Raw genomic sequence first — 15,598 nt, forward strand, 5'->3', positions numbered from 1 at the left:
AGTTTTCCCCTACAGTTTTAGTAGAAAAAATTAGCTCCCTCAGCACTGAGGTCTGCTCAGACCTGACATATATCACATAACAGTAACCCTTCTGTTAACCTGTGGGTGTGTGAAAGGGGTTGAAGAGTACTGATGGAATTACTGTGGATTAGATGTTGTCTAGTATTCTGCTATCCTAAAATGATGACTTAATCATAAAGTACGAACTATTCTATTATTGCAGCAATAGTGAGGCTTGCATTTAACTGCCAACTCATTATCCAATAAATGAAACATGCTCCCTTTATACAGCTGTATAAAATGATACTATAAGATTTTTTTCTAGAATAATATTATTAACTATATTTAAATTTGTGGAATTACAGTATTAAAAATATTCAGATAGCTCAACTAACATTCAGCAAGACACTATTTTTAAAAATATTAAATAGGTACAGCTTCATATACAAAATAATTCTGCAAAGCACCCTTGCACATAGGAGTGATATACAGATACATACATTAAAATGGTTTGAAATCTATGATAACCGAGACCATATGAGTATGGAAATTTAGATAGGTAGACCCCAGGCCTGGTTAATTGAATTCTGTTAATTAATTCTGAAAATTTACAAAGCATGAAAACATTTGCATCTAGTTTCTGAATACAAAGGTGAGTAGTACTGGAGAACTGAGGAAACTCACTTCCCACCCAGGAGCCTTGGAAATGATGTGGTCTCCAGAGAACAAGGGGCTTTCTCATTCACACAGATCATCCACAGATAAACACAGGCCTAATTAATGTTCCTCCTAATCCAAAATCTCCAAAAGTTATTCTGAAATGTAAATGACAGAAGACAGTATACTTTTTAAATTGCATTGGTATAATGGATTGAAACCTGCATAAGCACTGGACTTGTTCAAACAAATCACATCATTTGTCAGTTGAATATTTCCCAATTTAAGTTCATCCTGGGACTTATAGTTTGGTCAGAGGTCCCAGAGGAACTCTCTGGATGAGAACTGTAAATGTCCTTTCCCCTAAACAACCAATCCCAGATTTAATAAGACATTACCATGGTAGTTAAAATGGAATCACAGTAGTATAACTATGTAGGGTAAAATGGCTTCTACAGCTGCATCCATTAAAAAGGAAAGCGGTAAGTGGAGAACCTGCATTGACCCTTTCTTCTGTGCTGTTCCTTTCCTCAATTATACTCTGCAGTCCCTCATTCTCTTCCAAAACGAAGATGCTGTCACACCCCTTTCCAGGAATTTATGCTGTGAGGCAACCACCTAAAACAGCAGATGCTGGGGCAGCAGTGCTAGTTTACCAACGTTCTGTCATTATGTCTTGAGCAATTCCCTTAAGTTGGAGGCCTGACAACTTGTCTTAAACTAGCCTTCTTCAGGTGTGGTGGAGAATGCCATCCCATCACTGGTGTTGAGGAAAGATTCTACTGACAGTCCAGTCACCTGCTTGGACTATTTGGGTCGAGATGAAGCAGGCAGGCACTATCTAGTCCTTTGCTTCTGGCATTTTTCACCAGTGATGCTCTTTTTGCCCAGTCTGCAGCTGTCAGGCTGTCTTGTTAAATAACCAGTGGCCAAAACTAAATAGTAACAGCAATAGCAATGGCAGTTTACATTTCTATACCATTTCATAGTGAACTAAGCATACTTTAAGTGGTTTATGATATGTTAACAAACTGTCCCCAACAAGCTGGGTACTCATTCTACTGACCCACAAAAGGATGGAAGGCTGAGTCAACTTGGAGCCCTCTGAGATTGAACTCACAACTCTGGGGATTAGCAGATGAGGGACATCCTGTCCCTGTTCCGTCCTTCCCATGAGACTGTGGGAAGGACTTTCCCATCCAGGAAGCTAAAAAATAATTGTTGCTGGGAAAATCCACCCCCCCCCCCCCCCCCACAAGCTGTTATGGGGATTTCTGCTACACACAGAGGGGAGAAGAGGGCAATGTCACAGGAAAGAGATCATAGTCCTTGCTAATCAGAATGTCCTGAGGCTTACACATACAAGTCCCAACTCCACTAAACCATTGCTTATCATTACAGAAAACTCTCTTTGCTCACTGCTACTTCTTAACAGCAGTATATAGCTCTTCCTGTCTGAATTTTATATCCACCTCTCTCCTATTTATTTCCCCCTTTCCTCTGGCACTTCAGTCTTAAGCCCTCCGCTAATGAGGATTCCCCTTTCCCATAACTCACAGTACTCCTTGCCGTAAGATGGTCTTGGGAATCAGTGGCTCCAGTGGAGTTGGTAAGAGCAAAGGAATCGCAGTAATATCACATTTTAATTCACTGGGAATTTGAAAAGAAAAGTGTGTTTCTGGAGGCAGCCTTAATCTTTTTTTCCCCCTTTACCAAACTGATTGATCAAAAACCAGTCATCTGGTTATTGAAGCTCTCCATGGAATAAAGTCATGTGTTTATTTTATTGTTTATAAGCTGCTCCTTATCATTATGCTCCCAGAGAAGCTTACAATTAGAAACACTTGGGAGTAGGAAGCATGTGGATAGAAGTCCCTGTTGGTGCATGCTGATTCTCTTTAAATGAGTTCATTACTTCAAAATTACTGTGACTGATTAGAAATGATCTGTAACATACGGTGCCTCCATCCAGACCTTTCTAGAACAGCATGGGGAAAAAGCCATAGAGGACCAACAAATGCTAATTGACTACATTTTTTAGCCAATATTGTTGATTAGATCATGTGTAACAATTAAGGTATGCCTGTTGTAGCATTTTACTTTACAAGGCTCTTCATACCTACCATTTAGATAAACTCAGCCCCGTTAATAAGCTTCATAACATAAGCGGACTGCCTTCTTTAATGAGCCCTTGCTGCTGTTGCTCCAACCATTCAAAAATGTGTGTGCTATGGGGGATGTTGTTGTTGTTGTTGTTTTAAAAAATTAGCTGTATCAGTCAATCAATCAATAGTTATAATGCAACATCTTTTCAAAGAATGAGTGAAAACAGTATACTGTTGTGGTTAATTTCACGAGAATGTTTTCTGTTTGTTCTTTCTTCTTTCTCTGCATTAGTCAATTGGGAATATCTACAAAGGTCTGTGCCAAACTGGCGTGTGGGGATGTTTTGATGAATTTAATCGCATTTCTGTGGAAGTGTTATCTGTTGTAGCTGTTCAGGTTAAAATGATTCAGGATGCTATCCGTCACAAGAAGAAAAGGTACATTAAGTGTAAGATTTAGTATTTGTACACTCATCCCTCCACATTCACTGGAGGTAGGGGCATAGGACCCCTGTGAATGTGGAAAAACTGCAAATAACAAAAACACTATGTTTTTACCTGAGAGAACACCTCTCTAGGAATCTCTAGTTCCTCCAGTGCAATTCTGTGGTCAACATCTGCCAGACATTGACCTTAGAATTGTGCTGGAAGAGCTACAAATGCCTAGTGGAGTGTTCTCTCTAGGAAATTCTAGGTCCTTCAGTGCGACTTTTGGTTAAAGTTTACCACAGAGTTGTGCTGGAGTACCTAGATATTCTTAGAGAGAACATGTTAATAAAATCTGTGAATAATCAAATCCACAAAAGTCAAAGCCCCAGATGAGAATATTAGTGTTATTGTTGTATGTTTTAAACATCTTACTTTATAACAGTATCACACCCATTCCTACAGGTTTAACTTTTTAGGTGAAACTATTAAGTTGAAAGCAACAGTGGGGATTTTCATAACTCTTAACCCAGGTTATGCCGGAAGAGCGGAGCTCCCAGAAAACCTTAAAGCTCTTTTTCGGTAAGTATATAGTGGAGCAAGCATACAGAGGATTGCATCAGATCCAAAGAAAATGCTAAACTAAATGTTTGGATCCATGAGCAGATGGAAAATAAATGTTAGTAATTTTTTGTATACCTTTACAAGAGTGGTAACACAAGATATCCAGCAGTGGCATCCCACACTGGGGTGTCCAGGGATGGGACTTTGGGCGTGGGCTTCAGGGGCAGGGCCAAAAGGCCTCACCCTCACCCCCCTGCCTGGTGCAGCTTTACACACATGTAAAGCCTTGCCAAGCAGGGAGGCTAGGTTGCCCTGGGCTTCTCCCTCCTTGCCCAGAATGGCTTTACACATGAGTAGAGCTGTGCTGAGCAGAGAGGAAGGGGTCCCCCTCCTTGCTGCATGCTGTAGTGCACAGTAGGGAGGGGTGGGGGACCCCTACTCACCCGGGTGTCACCCCCCCCTTCTGGTGTGTTACCCAGTCTGGTCCATACTCCCCCCCACACACACCTCGGTGATGCTACTGTCATCCAGTAGTACAATAGAAGTTTATATAACAAATCTTGTGCTTCAGAAAGTTCCTTTTGCCTCCTGTTCAACCTGTTCTACAAATGAAATACTGTGGTTTTCAAGATGTACAGCACTATAGCATGTGGTGTAAAAGCACCCTTCTCTGACCACTTGTTGCTTTTCATGTGGAGAGACATTCCTTTGGATTAATTCATTAATAACTTTTATTCCTGGTTTTCAGTGTTTATTATTAAATCTGGTCTTTAACTTTTGTATGTTTTTTTATCAGTTTTACAGTGTTTTAATGTAGTATTTTTAAATTTGTCTTGAACCTTTTGTAAATGTTTTTAATACGTTATGGAAGCCGCCTTAAGTCCTGACCTGGGAGAAAGGTGCCATATAAACAAATAAAGTAAATAAATAAATAAATTTCAGAAATTGGTTTTTATAAATTTCCATGGAGCCCTTTTAAATAATTATTCAGGTGTTATAATCAAAGTGCTAAAGTGGTTTAGAAATAGTAGTATAATAATAAAGCATAAGATCATTTTGTTTTATTGCTGACATTCCTCTTTTACTCGCTTGATCTCTGTTGAATCTGTGTCCTGGAAACAACAGCTGTGTTTACTGGTGACAGCCATCTTAGTTCCAGAATAATACAGACAGCCAAGTAGAGAGATAGGATATATACTCGACTATAAGTTGACCTAATGTATAAGTCGAGGGCAAGTTTTGGGACAAAATTATGGGTTTTGACATGACCCACGGATAGGTCAAGTGTAAAACTTGGAGGCTCCTTCAGTGTGTGTATGTGAGCAGCAGTGTTTCAGCCTTCAACTCCTGAGACAGTGAAGCACATGGTGGGGAGAGGGATTGTCAATCAGTCACCAAGGACACTATCTGCTTGGCTCAGGACAGAAAGAAACTGCATGGGGAAATCTGAAAGAGATTACCATACTGACCCGTAAATAAGTCAACCTAGGATTTTGGGGTCAATTTTTGGACATAATTTTTTAGACTTATAGATGAGTATATACAATATTTTATTTTAGAAAATACTGTGTTAATTTAAACTCACCTGGGAAGTAGGAATGAAAAATGCTTGTTAAAGATGGAAGTTCCCAGGAAATACTTCATGATGAAGAAAACATTATATGGATCTCCAAAAATAATTGGCACAAAATCTGGTACTTTCAGATTTATTTATTTTTTTGTCAGCTAGAGAGGCTCTCAGAGCAGAGTGGGTCAGTCTGTTGTGGCCCTTGTCAGATTCCCATGTTCCCATCATGTGTCCTATTTCTGCCTTAATTAGGAGTTTTCATTTTCAACCATCAACATAAAAATTTGCATTTAAAAACACATTTCCAAATGTATGTTTTCTCAAAATATGCATGTCTAAATGCATCTTCTCTTAATACTCCCATTTTAAAATGTATTTTACACCTTTCTGAGCTGATACTGGATATTTGAAAAATGTTATTGGGCAGATAACCAATGCATATTCATTCCCATGTATTAGTCCTGTAGGGGTGGATGACATTTGTCTGTATTGACATTTGCAAGGTCAAAATATTAAAGCTTTCACAAAATTAATACTCTGATATTTAGGTCAGGACTGGGAGAAATGTAGCCTTCCAGATGTTTTTGTGCTGCAGCTTCTATCATTTCTCATCATCAGCTTTGCTGGCTAGGATGCCTGAGACCTGCTTCCCAACAACATCTGGAGGGGGCAGTCCATCCCCTGCCCATGCTTTAGATGAAGGTCTCACAAACAGGAAATAATCAGTATACAGTTAGTTATTTACTTTGTTGTTACTATATTTTCAAAGCCACGGTTGGGATTTTCTTCCTGGAACATCCTTAGCTGGATCAGAGAAAATATATAGAAATAACAAAGTAAATAATTAACAATGTACTGCCACTTCAGGACTACTAACATGAGCTGAGGCCTGAGGCTGGCACCGCACCATGCCTAATGACACAGCCAGCACTGAATCCGTGTGTGTGTGTGTGTGTTTGTGTGTATATAAGCTGTGACTCCTGGACAAAACTCAATGCCATACAGGCATTGAGTTTTATTCAGAAGTAAAAGAAAAGATAAATACGCAGGATATGGTTTGTTCACTGGCTGATTTAATGTAAATGCCTTTATGCCCTCTTCAGGCGTTTTGAGTAACTTAATTTATTTTTTAACTAATCTGTGAGCTATTATATGCATGCATACATGTCTTGTGGTAAGCTTTCATCTCTCCCATTGTGGGCTTGAAAATAAAAGACATGTTTATATTGCAGAAGCAAGTCATTTGGTAAAGTGTGTATTACCATTTCCTAACATGGGGCAACATACCAAAGAGAATAACAAAAGACTGCTCTCCCACCCTACCCCACCTTTTTGGTGCACATATAAATAGTTTCCAGGCTGTGTTGGTGAATGGAAGGCATGTCCATACCCTCTATATCAACTGGTTTCCATATCTGTGAAGATCTTACCTAAATAAAAGATTCAAGTCTGCCTTTGCCTCATTAGGTAGAATTATACAGCTGCCTTAAGTCTGTTGGAGTGGCAGAGAGAAGAAGCTCGCCAGTAATTTTTCCTGAGCCCCCTGGCCACTTCCCTCTGCTTCAGGACAGAGATGTGTGTGCCGTTCTTCAACTTAGGCAGGAAAACATCTTGAGCCATCCTTGAAAAGATAATTTCCCTAGAAGTAAGTGAAGTCAGAATTAATAGTTTTATGACCACTTCTCACTAACAGTCACTCCCAGAAGCACTCAGGTTTGGATATTCTAGAAGTCAACTTGTGCTAAACATTCCATGTTTGACACCAAAGGCAAGAAATCAGCATATACATAATTTGTGGAAGTTATTTCCCAAATTACTTTTATGGACTCTAGTTCCAGTGAGCAAGGCCATTGGTAACTTTCCCAAGCATTGCTTTGACAATGGTTCACTTGGGAACTGTGGTTCACAGGGAAACTGTGAAAATTTGTAATGAAGGCCAATATTATAGAATTTTAATCTATTTAATCAATCTGACAGGCCCTGTGCGATGGTGATTCCAGATCTCGAACTCATTTGTGAAATAATGCTGGTGGCAGAAGGATTTGTGGATGCCCGGTTGCTTTCTAGAAAGTTTATTTGCCTCTACAAACTCTGCCATGAACTCCTTTCCAAACAGGTGACTGAATATGATGGTTATGTTTTGATTTATATTCTCCTTTTATCTAAAGATTGATCATCAATGCAATTTGTAATACTGTTTTAAAATATGTATTAAACAATCACTACAACAATGAGATAGAAAAAATGTGATTTATGTGGGCTAGGTGGACTAGAAGACCATCAGAATTAAACCCTGTCAGAAGTTAGAGTAAGCTTATACGTTTTCAGTTAAGAGCAGGCATTGTAAAAATTAAAATTTTCTTCACTATTGCTGGTTAATTAGCTTTTTGCTGAATTTGGGTCAAGTGTATTGGTATACTTTCTGTCAAACCTGTACATTTTGAAACAGATGCAAATTTGTTCTGCAGCAAATTTGTACTAGAGCAATTTCAGTTCTAGATTTCTTTTGGAAGCTGTAAAATAATTTATAAATTATAATTAAGCAATTTGAAAGATTCAGTATTCATAATTTAGTAAACAGTTATCACTTATTTTAATTTTTAAAAACACCTCAAATTATTTCTCTTAATGCTACTTTAAGTTTGAGTACTCTCTGGTGAAATGCTAAATATTTCAGCATTTAACTAAACGTCAGGTTAAATATTTTCAAGAACTTCATGATAATGTCATAATTGTGACTAAACAACAAATGTGTATACAGAAAAGTTAATTAAATTTACTCACCTGTGACACTTCTGTATTCATTATTGTTATTTAGTACAATTATTACACTCCATGTTGAATCTCTCCTATCCAGAATTTTGGAATCCGAAATACTCCAAAATCCAAAACTTTTTTCATGAGTGGCTAAGGTAGTGGCACCTTTGCTTTGTGATGGCTGAGTGTACACAAACTTTGTTTCATGCACAAAATTATTAAAAATAATTTATAAAATTACCATTATGCTATGTGTATAAGGTACATATGAAATACAAATGAATTTTGTGTTTAGACCTGGGCCCCACCTATAAGATATCTCATTAAATATATGCAAATATTGCAAAATAAAAAAAATAAATCAAAAATTCAAACAGCTTCTGGTTCCAAGCATTTTGGATAAGGGAGACTCAACCTGTATTGCCATGATCATAATTGCACCCCAACATACTTTACCAGGCATCAGCTACATGAGGAGAAGCAGGTTCAGTCTCGCAGTGGTTGGGGCATGGATGAATAATGCTTCTGTCAGGCTGGGGAAGTATGCTAGGAGAGATTATTTTATTAAATGTACTTAACTAAATAGCTGATGTAGTTTGGTTGGCTACAGTTTCTAGGTTTCAGTGATGTAGTACAGCAGCAAAAGGGGACTAAAAATTCCTGTCTACCTATATGAGGCCCAAAATTGAATTACAGCCACAGGAGACTCCTGACTCCATCCAGATACAATTAAACTCAGTGCCATCTAATAATAAAACAATGATGACAGCCATCATTATGTGAACTTCCACATGGCACTAAAGTGGTATTGCCCATGTATAGCTTTATGTAGTCACTGGGAACCAGGTTAGCATTATTCTCATTTGAAGAAAGGGAAGGCATGTTCTTTCATGTCATGGAATTTCTTGTTCAGTAGAATTGTTCAAGACAAAGTTTGGGGGAACTTGTGGGTCTCCAGGTACAGATTTCAGATCACATATACCTGAGCCAGCATATCCAGTGCACAGGGAGTATGGGAATCATATTCCAGTAGCCTCTGGAGGATCACAGGTTGTCCACTGTAGTAAGACACTGGCAGCAACAAAACTGAGCACACTAGATGGATTTTAAATTATCAAATAAGACCATTTTAGTGTAAGCTAAAAAAAAATTCTTTGAGACAATGTGATTATATGTAAATTACGTTTTCTGCAGAGCATGTTGAGTTGTCTTACTGTTGATAACAGATGAAACCCATACTGGATATGATTAATCCTGCCTTGTTTATTTTTACAATTTACTCTGATGTGTCTCCCTGGCTAATGGAATGGCAATGTTAAGCCAATAATTGCAAATAGGAGTGTGAGGTGGAGAATTTCTTAAACTCATTAGTTGCTTCTCTTTAGTCTTTAAAAAGATTATATGTTTAATTCATAAAAGATAACCATAATCTTTTTATTCAGACTTTTGTACTCAGACGTTTACTTACAGTATTTGATAAACCAAAGGAATATATATACTGAATATATACTAATGATAGTTTCATTCAGATTATTCTATGGAGCTGGAAGACAAAGGCTGAATGGCACTAGTTATGAAATTAGAATACCTCTATAGTAGGGCTGGAAAACTTGTGTATTCCAGATACTGTCAGAGAACAATTCCCACCATCCTTCATTATTAGCTAAACTGGCTATAACTTGATGGGACCTGCAATCCAACAATATCTAAAGAGTTGTATTATTCCTGCCCTTGAGTCAGAGTGATTAGCTTGAACATATCCTTTGTTCTAATGCCATATTTGTTATAAAAAGTCTAGAGAATGGTAGGGATGGGAAGAATATTCAACAAATTTGACAAATGATTGAAAAACACATTCCTTGAGTATTGAGAAACCCTGATGAAAAGTATCCTGGACTGACTATAATCTTTGCAGTTCTAGATTTATGCTACATAAAATTTGCATGTGATTGTTTTGCAGAGAAAACATTTTCTGTGAAGGAAACAGCATTTTCTGCATAGAAAATGATATTTTTGCATGTAATTAATATTTTCTGCACATAAAATGCTGTAGTTATTCTGCGCAAAATTTACACATCTTTTTCTGTAGCAGAAACAGAATTTTCTGTGCAGAAAATGTTATTTCTTTGAAATGTTGTTTCCTGCATGTCAGATTTGTGCTGAATAAGTTCTGAAGTGCAAATAGTTTTTGAAAAATGCAGTTTTCAAAGACTTTCTTGTAGCCAGAGGAAAACTGTTAAAACTATTCATTGCTTCCTTTTGAGAAGAAAAGTAGAGAAGAATTACGTCCTTATTTAACAGAATTGATAGTAATAAGAGTTACATTGAAAGCAGCCCATTTACACTACCCAATTATTGCACTATTATTCCACTTTAATTGCCATGCTTTCATCTCTGAAATCCTGGGATTTTCAGTTTTGTGAAGAATTATTGCTCTCTAGCTGAGAATGCTAAATACCCCTCCCTAAACTGCAAGTCCCAGCACCATTATTGTATAGTGTGCATGGGCCTGAGGAGATCAATATTTTATTCTAAGATACAGAAGGATGGTTTCATAGATAAATAAGCTGCCTGAGCAATCCAAATGGAACCTCTTGACATGCCCAACATTCAGCAAACTCATACTGATCTTATACCTTCTCAGCTGTCATGTCATCTTCCAAAAAAGGCTGATAATTGAAATGTTGTGAGAATGCTGAGAAATCTCTTTTAGAGTTTCCTGCCCTCATCTATGAAAAATACAATTCAAGACAAGGGTCCCAAAGTTCCCTTGGCAGGAGAAATGAATGTTTTAAAATCCATTTAAGGCAATGATTTGGAATATGATGGGGTCACTTCACTGACTTGTTGGAATCTTGCAAACCAGTGGGTATCAAGTGCCAGGGTGCACTGTAGTTTATTCTGACACAGGAATGATGGGACATGATTTTTTAATTCTAGATATTTTGATACCTGTCCTGTTTTGTGTGCTATTTATTGCAAATAATTCTGAGGCTGCCCTACAAGCTACTGGCAGAAGTGTATGTGATGGGCTTTTCTTTATCTGTAGTTTCAATATACAGTATAGGCTGGATTATGACCTAGGTGTATACAGTGGGTCTAATGGAAACAGTTTTCTTTAACCTTTCATCTCCATGGCAGCTCAGACTTCCTTTTGCAGAAATGTCTTCTGCACAATTTGAGGTGTGTGAGTGAAGGTGGTGGTTCCTGCCTCAGCACCATCACTATCATATTCTGTGTGGTCCACAAAACCCTTCTATAGCATTCTGGAAGGTTTCAGCAGATGCTGCATGGAGAAGAGAGCTAAGGAGTCTATTTCTGCTCATCTCAGTGTTTTAAAGTTTGAAATTCCATCATTATAACTTTAAAAATATTTTTCTATTTTAACTTTTTTTAAAAATATTGTTTTGGAATAGCTGGAGCTTTCACTGGGGGAAAAACAAGTACCCACTGGAATCATTTGAGGTTTTCTTCCACATAAATTCATATAGGTGCGGATAAGTTGCAATGATTAATGTGTTCCATTTAAAAGATTGTGAAATGATTGAAAAGTGATGAGATGATCCATTGTTTGTTTCTCTTCCATAGGATCATTATGATTGGGGTCTTAGAGCTATAAAATCTGTTCTAGTTGTGGCTGGATCACTGAAACGAGAAGAGCAAAGCAAACCTGAAGATCAGGTTATCTCTCTAAAATGCTTAATTATCTTGATATGTATGAAGACAGATTAATTTCTAAAGAACTGTCAATATTATCAGTTACCTATTAATTTTGATCTAATCTCTGTCTTCTCTACTAAATATCTGGCTTATGCTCTGATCATCTTCTCATTTCCTAATGCAGCCTTCTGCCTTCATTTTGTAGACCTCTCGCCTCTCTTCCCAAACTCTGCTGCCATAATTGCTCACCTCATCTGTCACTTAGAGCTTGTGACCTCCTCCCTCCTTAAAAAAAACACCCGTCAGTGGCTTCCATTGTGTCCAACCGATACTCCTTCTGTTACCTTTCAGGTTTTCTGCAACCTTGCTTGCTCTGTCCTTCAGCCCCTATTAACTGCTCATTATATTTTCTCTTCCAGCTCTACCAGCCTCAACTGTTTGACACTCTCTTGTTCTCTAATGCAACACAACTTTGCCCTTTCTTTATTACATGCATGGAATACCCTTATTAGACATGTATGTGGTTCCAGAACATCTTTCCTTTCATTCAAATCCATTCTCAAAACCCATTTTGTCAATTATGCCTTTGGCAGAAAATAAGGGTTTGCTCCCTTATTTTTCTTATTAAACTGGTCCCTTCCTCCATTTGATTTTTATTGTTTACTTTTGTACACTCCTGTGGATAGGAACTAATTACTGCTGTTTATGTCAATGGAGATACAGTCAGCCCTTCATATTCATGGGGGTTCAGTTCCGCCTCCCCCCCCCCCCCATGCTAAAAACCATGGGATCTTAAATCCTGTAATTCTTTTTTTAAAATTAAAATGTTATTAATAGATTCTAAAACAAAACATGACAACAAACAGTACACCAAATCAACAATAAATACAGGCAATAACCCAGGTAAGGGGCCCTGAAAGTTATAGATAAAAGGTGTGTTCAAGGATCCTGAAAGACATTTTCCCATAAAAATTTAGCTAAAATTGGGGGATGTCTAGAGACTAAATCTTGCTGGATGTATTCAATAAATGGGTGCCAAATCTTATGAAAGGTCAATCCAGAGTGTAAGCCTCTCGCTCTGTTATTATTATCTGCCATTTTCTCCATTAGCCACAAGTCCCAGAGTATAGTCCACCATCCTGCAATATTCAACTTTCCAGTTTTCCAGTTCCTGGCTATCTCAAGCCTGGCAACAGTCAGAAGCAAACTGTGATTGCTTCTTAATGCACACACTGCCAATAGGGACAATGGAGTGGGGTCATCTGTGGATGCTCAGACCTATGGATGGCAAGCCTGTGGTTGGGGCAGACAGACTGTATTGTTGCTGCTTCTTCTCATTCCCCTTCCTCTTTTACTAGTTGTGGTTAACACCATTCTATTTTGGTGAACAGCCTTTTGGGTGGACTGTCTGATTCATCATTTGTATGCAGGTTAGGAATAGAACAGCCCTTCAGATGCTGGACTGCAAGCCCTAACAACCCTAGTCAGCACAGCTGATGTTGTAGGATGGTGGGAGCTGCAGTCCAGTGACATCTGGAGTGGCACATGATTCCTACTCCATTTAAATTAGATGGAATGCATGTGTGTATGTTGAGGAAACAATCTGCTTTTAAAGCCTGTCAGAATATTTGGCAGGCATGCACATTGTGCCTAATTCACTGGTTTTAAAGTCACAGATAATCTCCCCTGAACAGACACAGACACATGGCTTTAACATGTCATTTTCTCATTCACAAAACTAAGTAATTGAACTGTGGTGGGGGTGGAACTGTTGCAGCATGGCATTTCCAGGATCCAGTCTATGTCGCTGCAGGTAGCAGATTGAGTTTAACAAGCCATATGGGTTGTAATTGTTGAAGTATGATTAATTCATAATGTTTGTTAATTTTATGCCTTACATTATGGTTTGTTATTATTTCATTTAATTATAGTGTCATGTTGGTTTTTCTGAAGGTTTTGATGAGAGCCCTCAGGGATTTTAATCTACCTAAGGTAGTCACTAATGATGTCCCTATCTTTCTGGGCCTGATCAATGACTTGTTCCCATTGCTGGAAGTTCCACGGAAAAGGGATCTGAAGTTGGAACAGCTGGTGCGCCAGTCCATTGCAGAACTCCATTTGCAGCCTGAGGAAAACTTTATACTGAAGGTGGAAATAATGGCTTTCTGCTTAGCTTGTTGAAAATTCTAAATGGCATGATTGAATGCAATAATGATCACTGTTGTTTGATGTCTGTAGGTTCCAGCATCTGGCTGTGGCCATTACTGGGCTTTGCGATTAAGTGAAAGCAGTATGTGTGGGCTTCCTGTTTCCTTGTTACAAGCAGCCAGTACATTTAAAGCCTCTATTTCCATATCAGGAAATTATTCAAGTTGGTCTGTGGGAAAATTAACAGTTTAATGGCGTAATATGATAGCCCATCTTGGCACTCATGTTCAGCTTTTGATTACCTACATTTTATTAAACCTTTGCCTAAAGGTTTTAAAAATGATTTTAGTCCCTTATTAGCCTCTCCTAGACAAGAATCTCAATCATAAACACACACACAAGTTAAAATTAGCTCCAAGTGGCCTTTTGTCTTAAGAAAAGTTCAAGAAGGAATGACTAAAGAGACTGGTTTTTCTACTCTTGGGAGGAGTGGTAGAACTAGTTGGGTTGTTGAGGTTACTGAGGAGGGAGGTAATAAGTGTATGTTCATTACTGTTCTCTCATCATTCCCTGCCCTTTGAGCAAATGATATACTTGAGTCACCCAAGTGAGTGCCCTATTCCATCATATTATCCCTCTTCTGTAATTTGATTTTATGGAAACATTTTTTTTTTACATAAACCCTGTTGAAGAAAAAATCCCCCTCACACTTTTTAATTGCTTAGAAATATTGATATGACAGATTTATTTGTCAATGTCACTATATGTTCTGTCACTTACGTATTGTAAATTTTTGTGTGGGTGTACAGATGCATGTACACAGGCACACAGATAAAACAATTGGATTATGAAGGTAGGAAGAAGTGAGAGAAGATTATCACACGGAGGCTTACTGTCCTTAAAATGTGGCTAGACTGTCCCTAAAGCACGAGGGTGCAAGCGCCGGTCGTGCTTGCCTCCCATAATGAAATTGTCCTGTCATTAAAGCGTTTGTGAAGCCACCATTTCTCTGCATAACGGGAACTCCGTTATGCAGAGAAATGGCAGCTCTGTGAATGCTTTAATGACAGGATGCTTCCATGACGATTTCATTACAGGTGACAAACACGACCAGTGATTACACCCTCACACTTTAGGGATGATCTAACCACATTTTAAGGATGATAAGCCTCCATGTGATAACCTCCAGAATGTCTAAGCAGTATAACACTTACCTTTTTTCTTCTAGATCTCTCTCTTCCCTCTCCCTCCCCTTCTCTCTCACATCTCTCTTACTGTTCTGGTTTTTAGTTTAAAATAAATTTCTGAGTACATAACAAAGGATAACTTTTTGATACATACAGTTGAAAACAAAAGAATAATGAAATCAGTTGAACAAAACAAAATAGGGTAATATGCTTGCTCAGAACTTGTTGTCTTCACTGAGGTTTGTACCTTAATAAGTGAATTTAGGATTACAGCTTTAATACAACAGCAGAATAAAACTATTTTATCCCAAAGCCTTTAAGATACTGAACTAAAATGGCTTATTTTGACTAGTGCCTAAATTTAAAATTCTCCCATAGGGAGGGCATTTCATAATCCTAGCAACCACCTGTTTGTGTTCATGAACTATACAGAGAAATACTGTAGCAAAGCTAGCACTATTTCACAATCCTATAAAACTTTGAAAATTTTGCCTAAAGTAGATTTGTCAAAGTCTGCCATTTTAGCC

At 38.0% G+C, this 15,598-nt stretch overlaps 1 protein-coding gene across 1 annotated transcript in view; it reads left to right on the forward strand.

Annotated features, from left to right (window-relative positions):
• Positions 1 to 15,598, forward strand: part of LOC121925833 (dynein axonemal heavy chain 11-like) — a 263,238-nt gene that overhangs the window by 60,956 nt on the left and 186,684 nt on the right. The window contains exons 25-29 of the mRNA XM_042458413.1: positions 3,055 to 3,200; positions 3,654 to 3,770; positions 7,297 to 7,435; positions 11,665 to 11,757; positions 13,690 to 13,884. Of these exons, the coding sequence (XP_042314347.1) occupies positions 3,055 to 3,200; positions 3,654 to 3,770; positions 7,297 to 7,435; positions 11,665 to 11,757; positions 13,690 to 13,884 (690 nt within the window). The remainder of the gene's footprint in view (positions 1 to 3,054; positions 3,201 to 3,653; positions 3,771 to 7,296; positions 7,436 to 11,664; positions 11,758 to 13,689; positions 13,885 to 15,598) is intronic.

This window comes from Sceloporus undulatus, chromosome 1 (assembly GCF_019175285.1).
Source record: "Sceloporus undulatus isolate JIND9_A2432 ecotype Alabama chromosome 1, SceUnd_v1.1, whole genome shotgun sequence".
In the NCBI taxonomy this organism is placed as follows: domain Eukaryota; kingdom Metazoa; phylum Chordata; class Lepidosauria; order Squamata; family Phrynosomatidae; genus Sceloporus; species Sceloporus undulatus.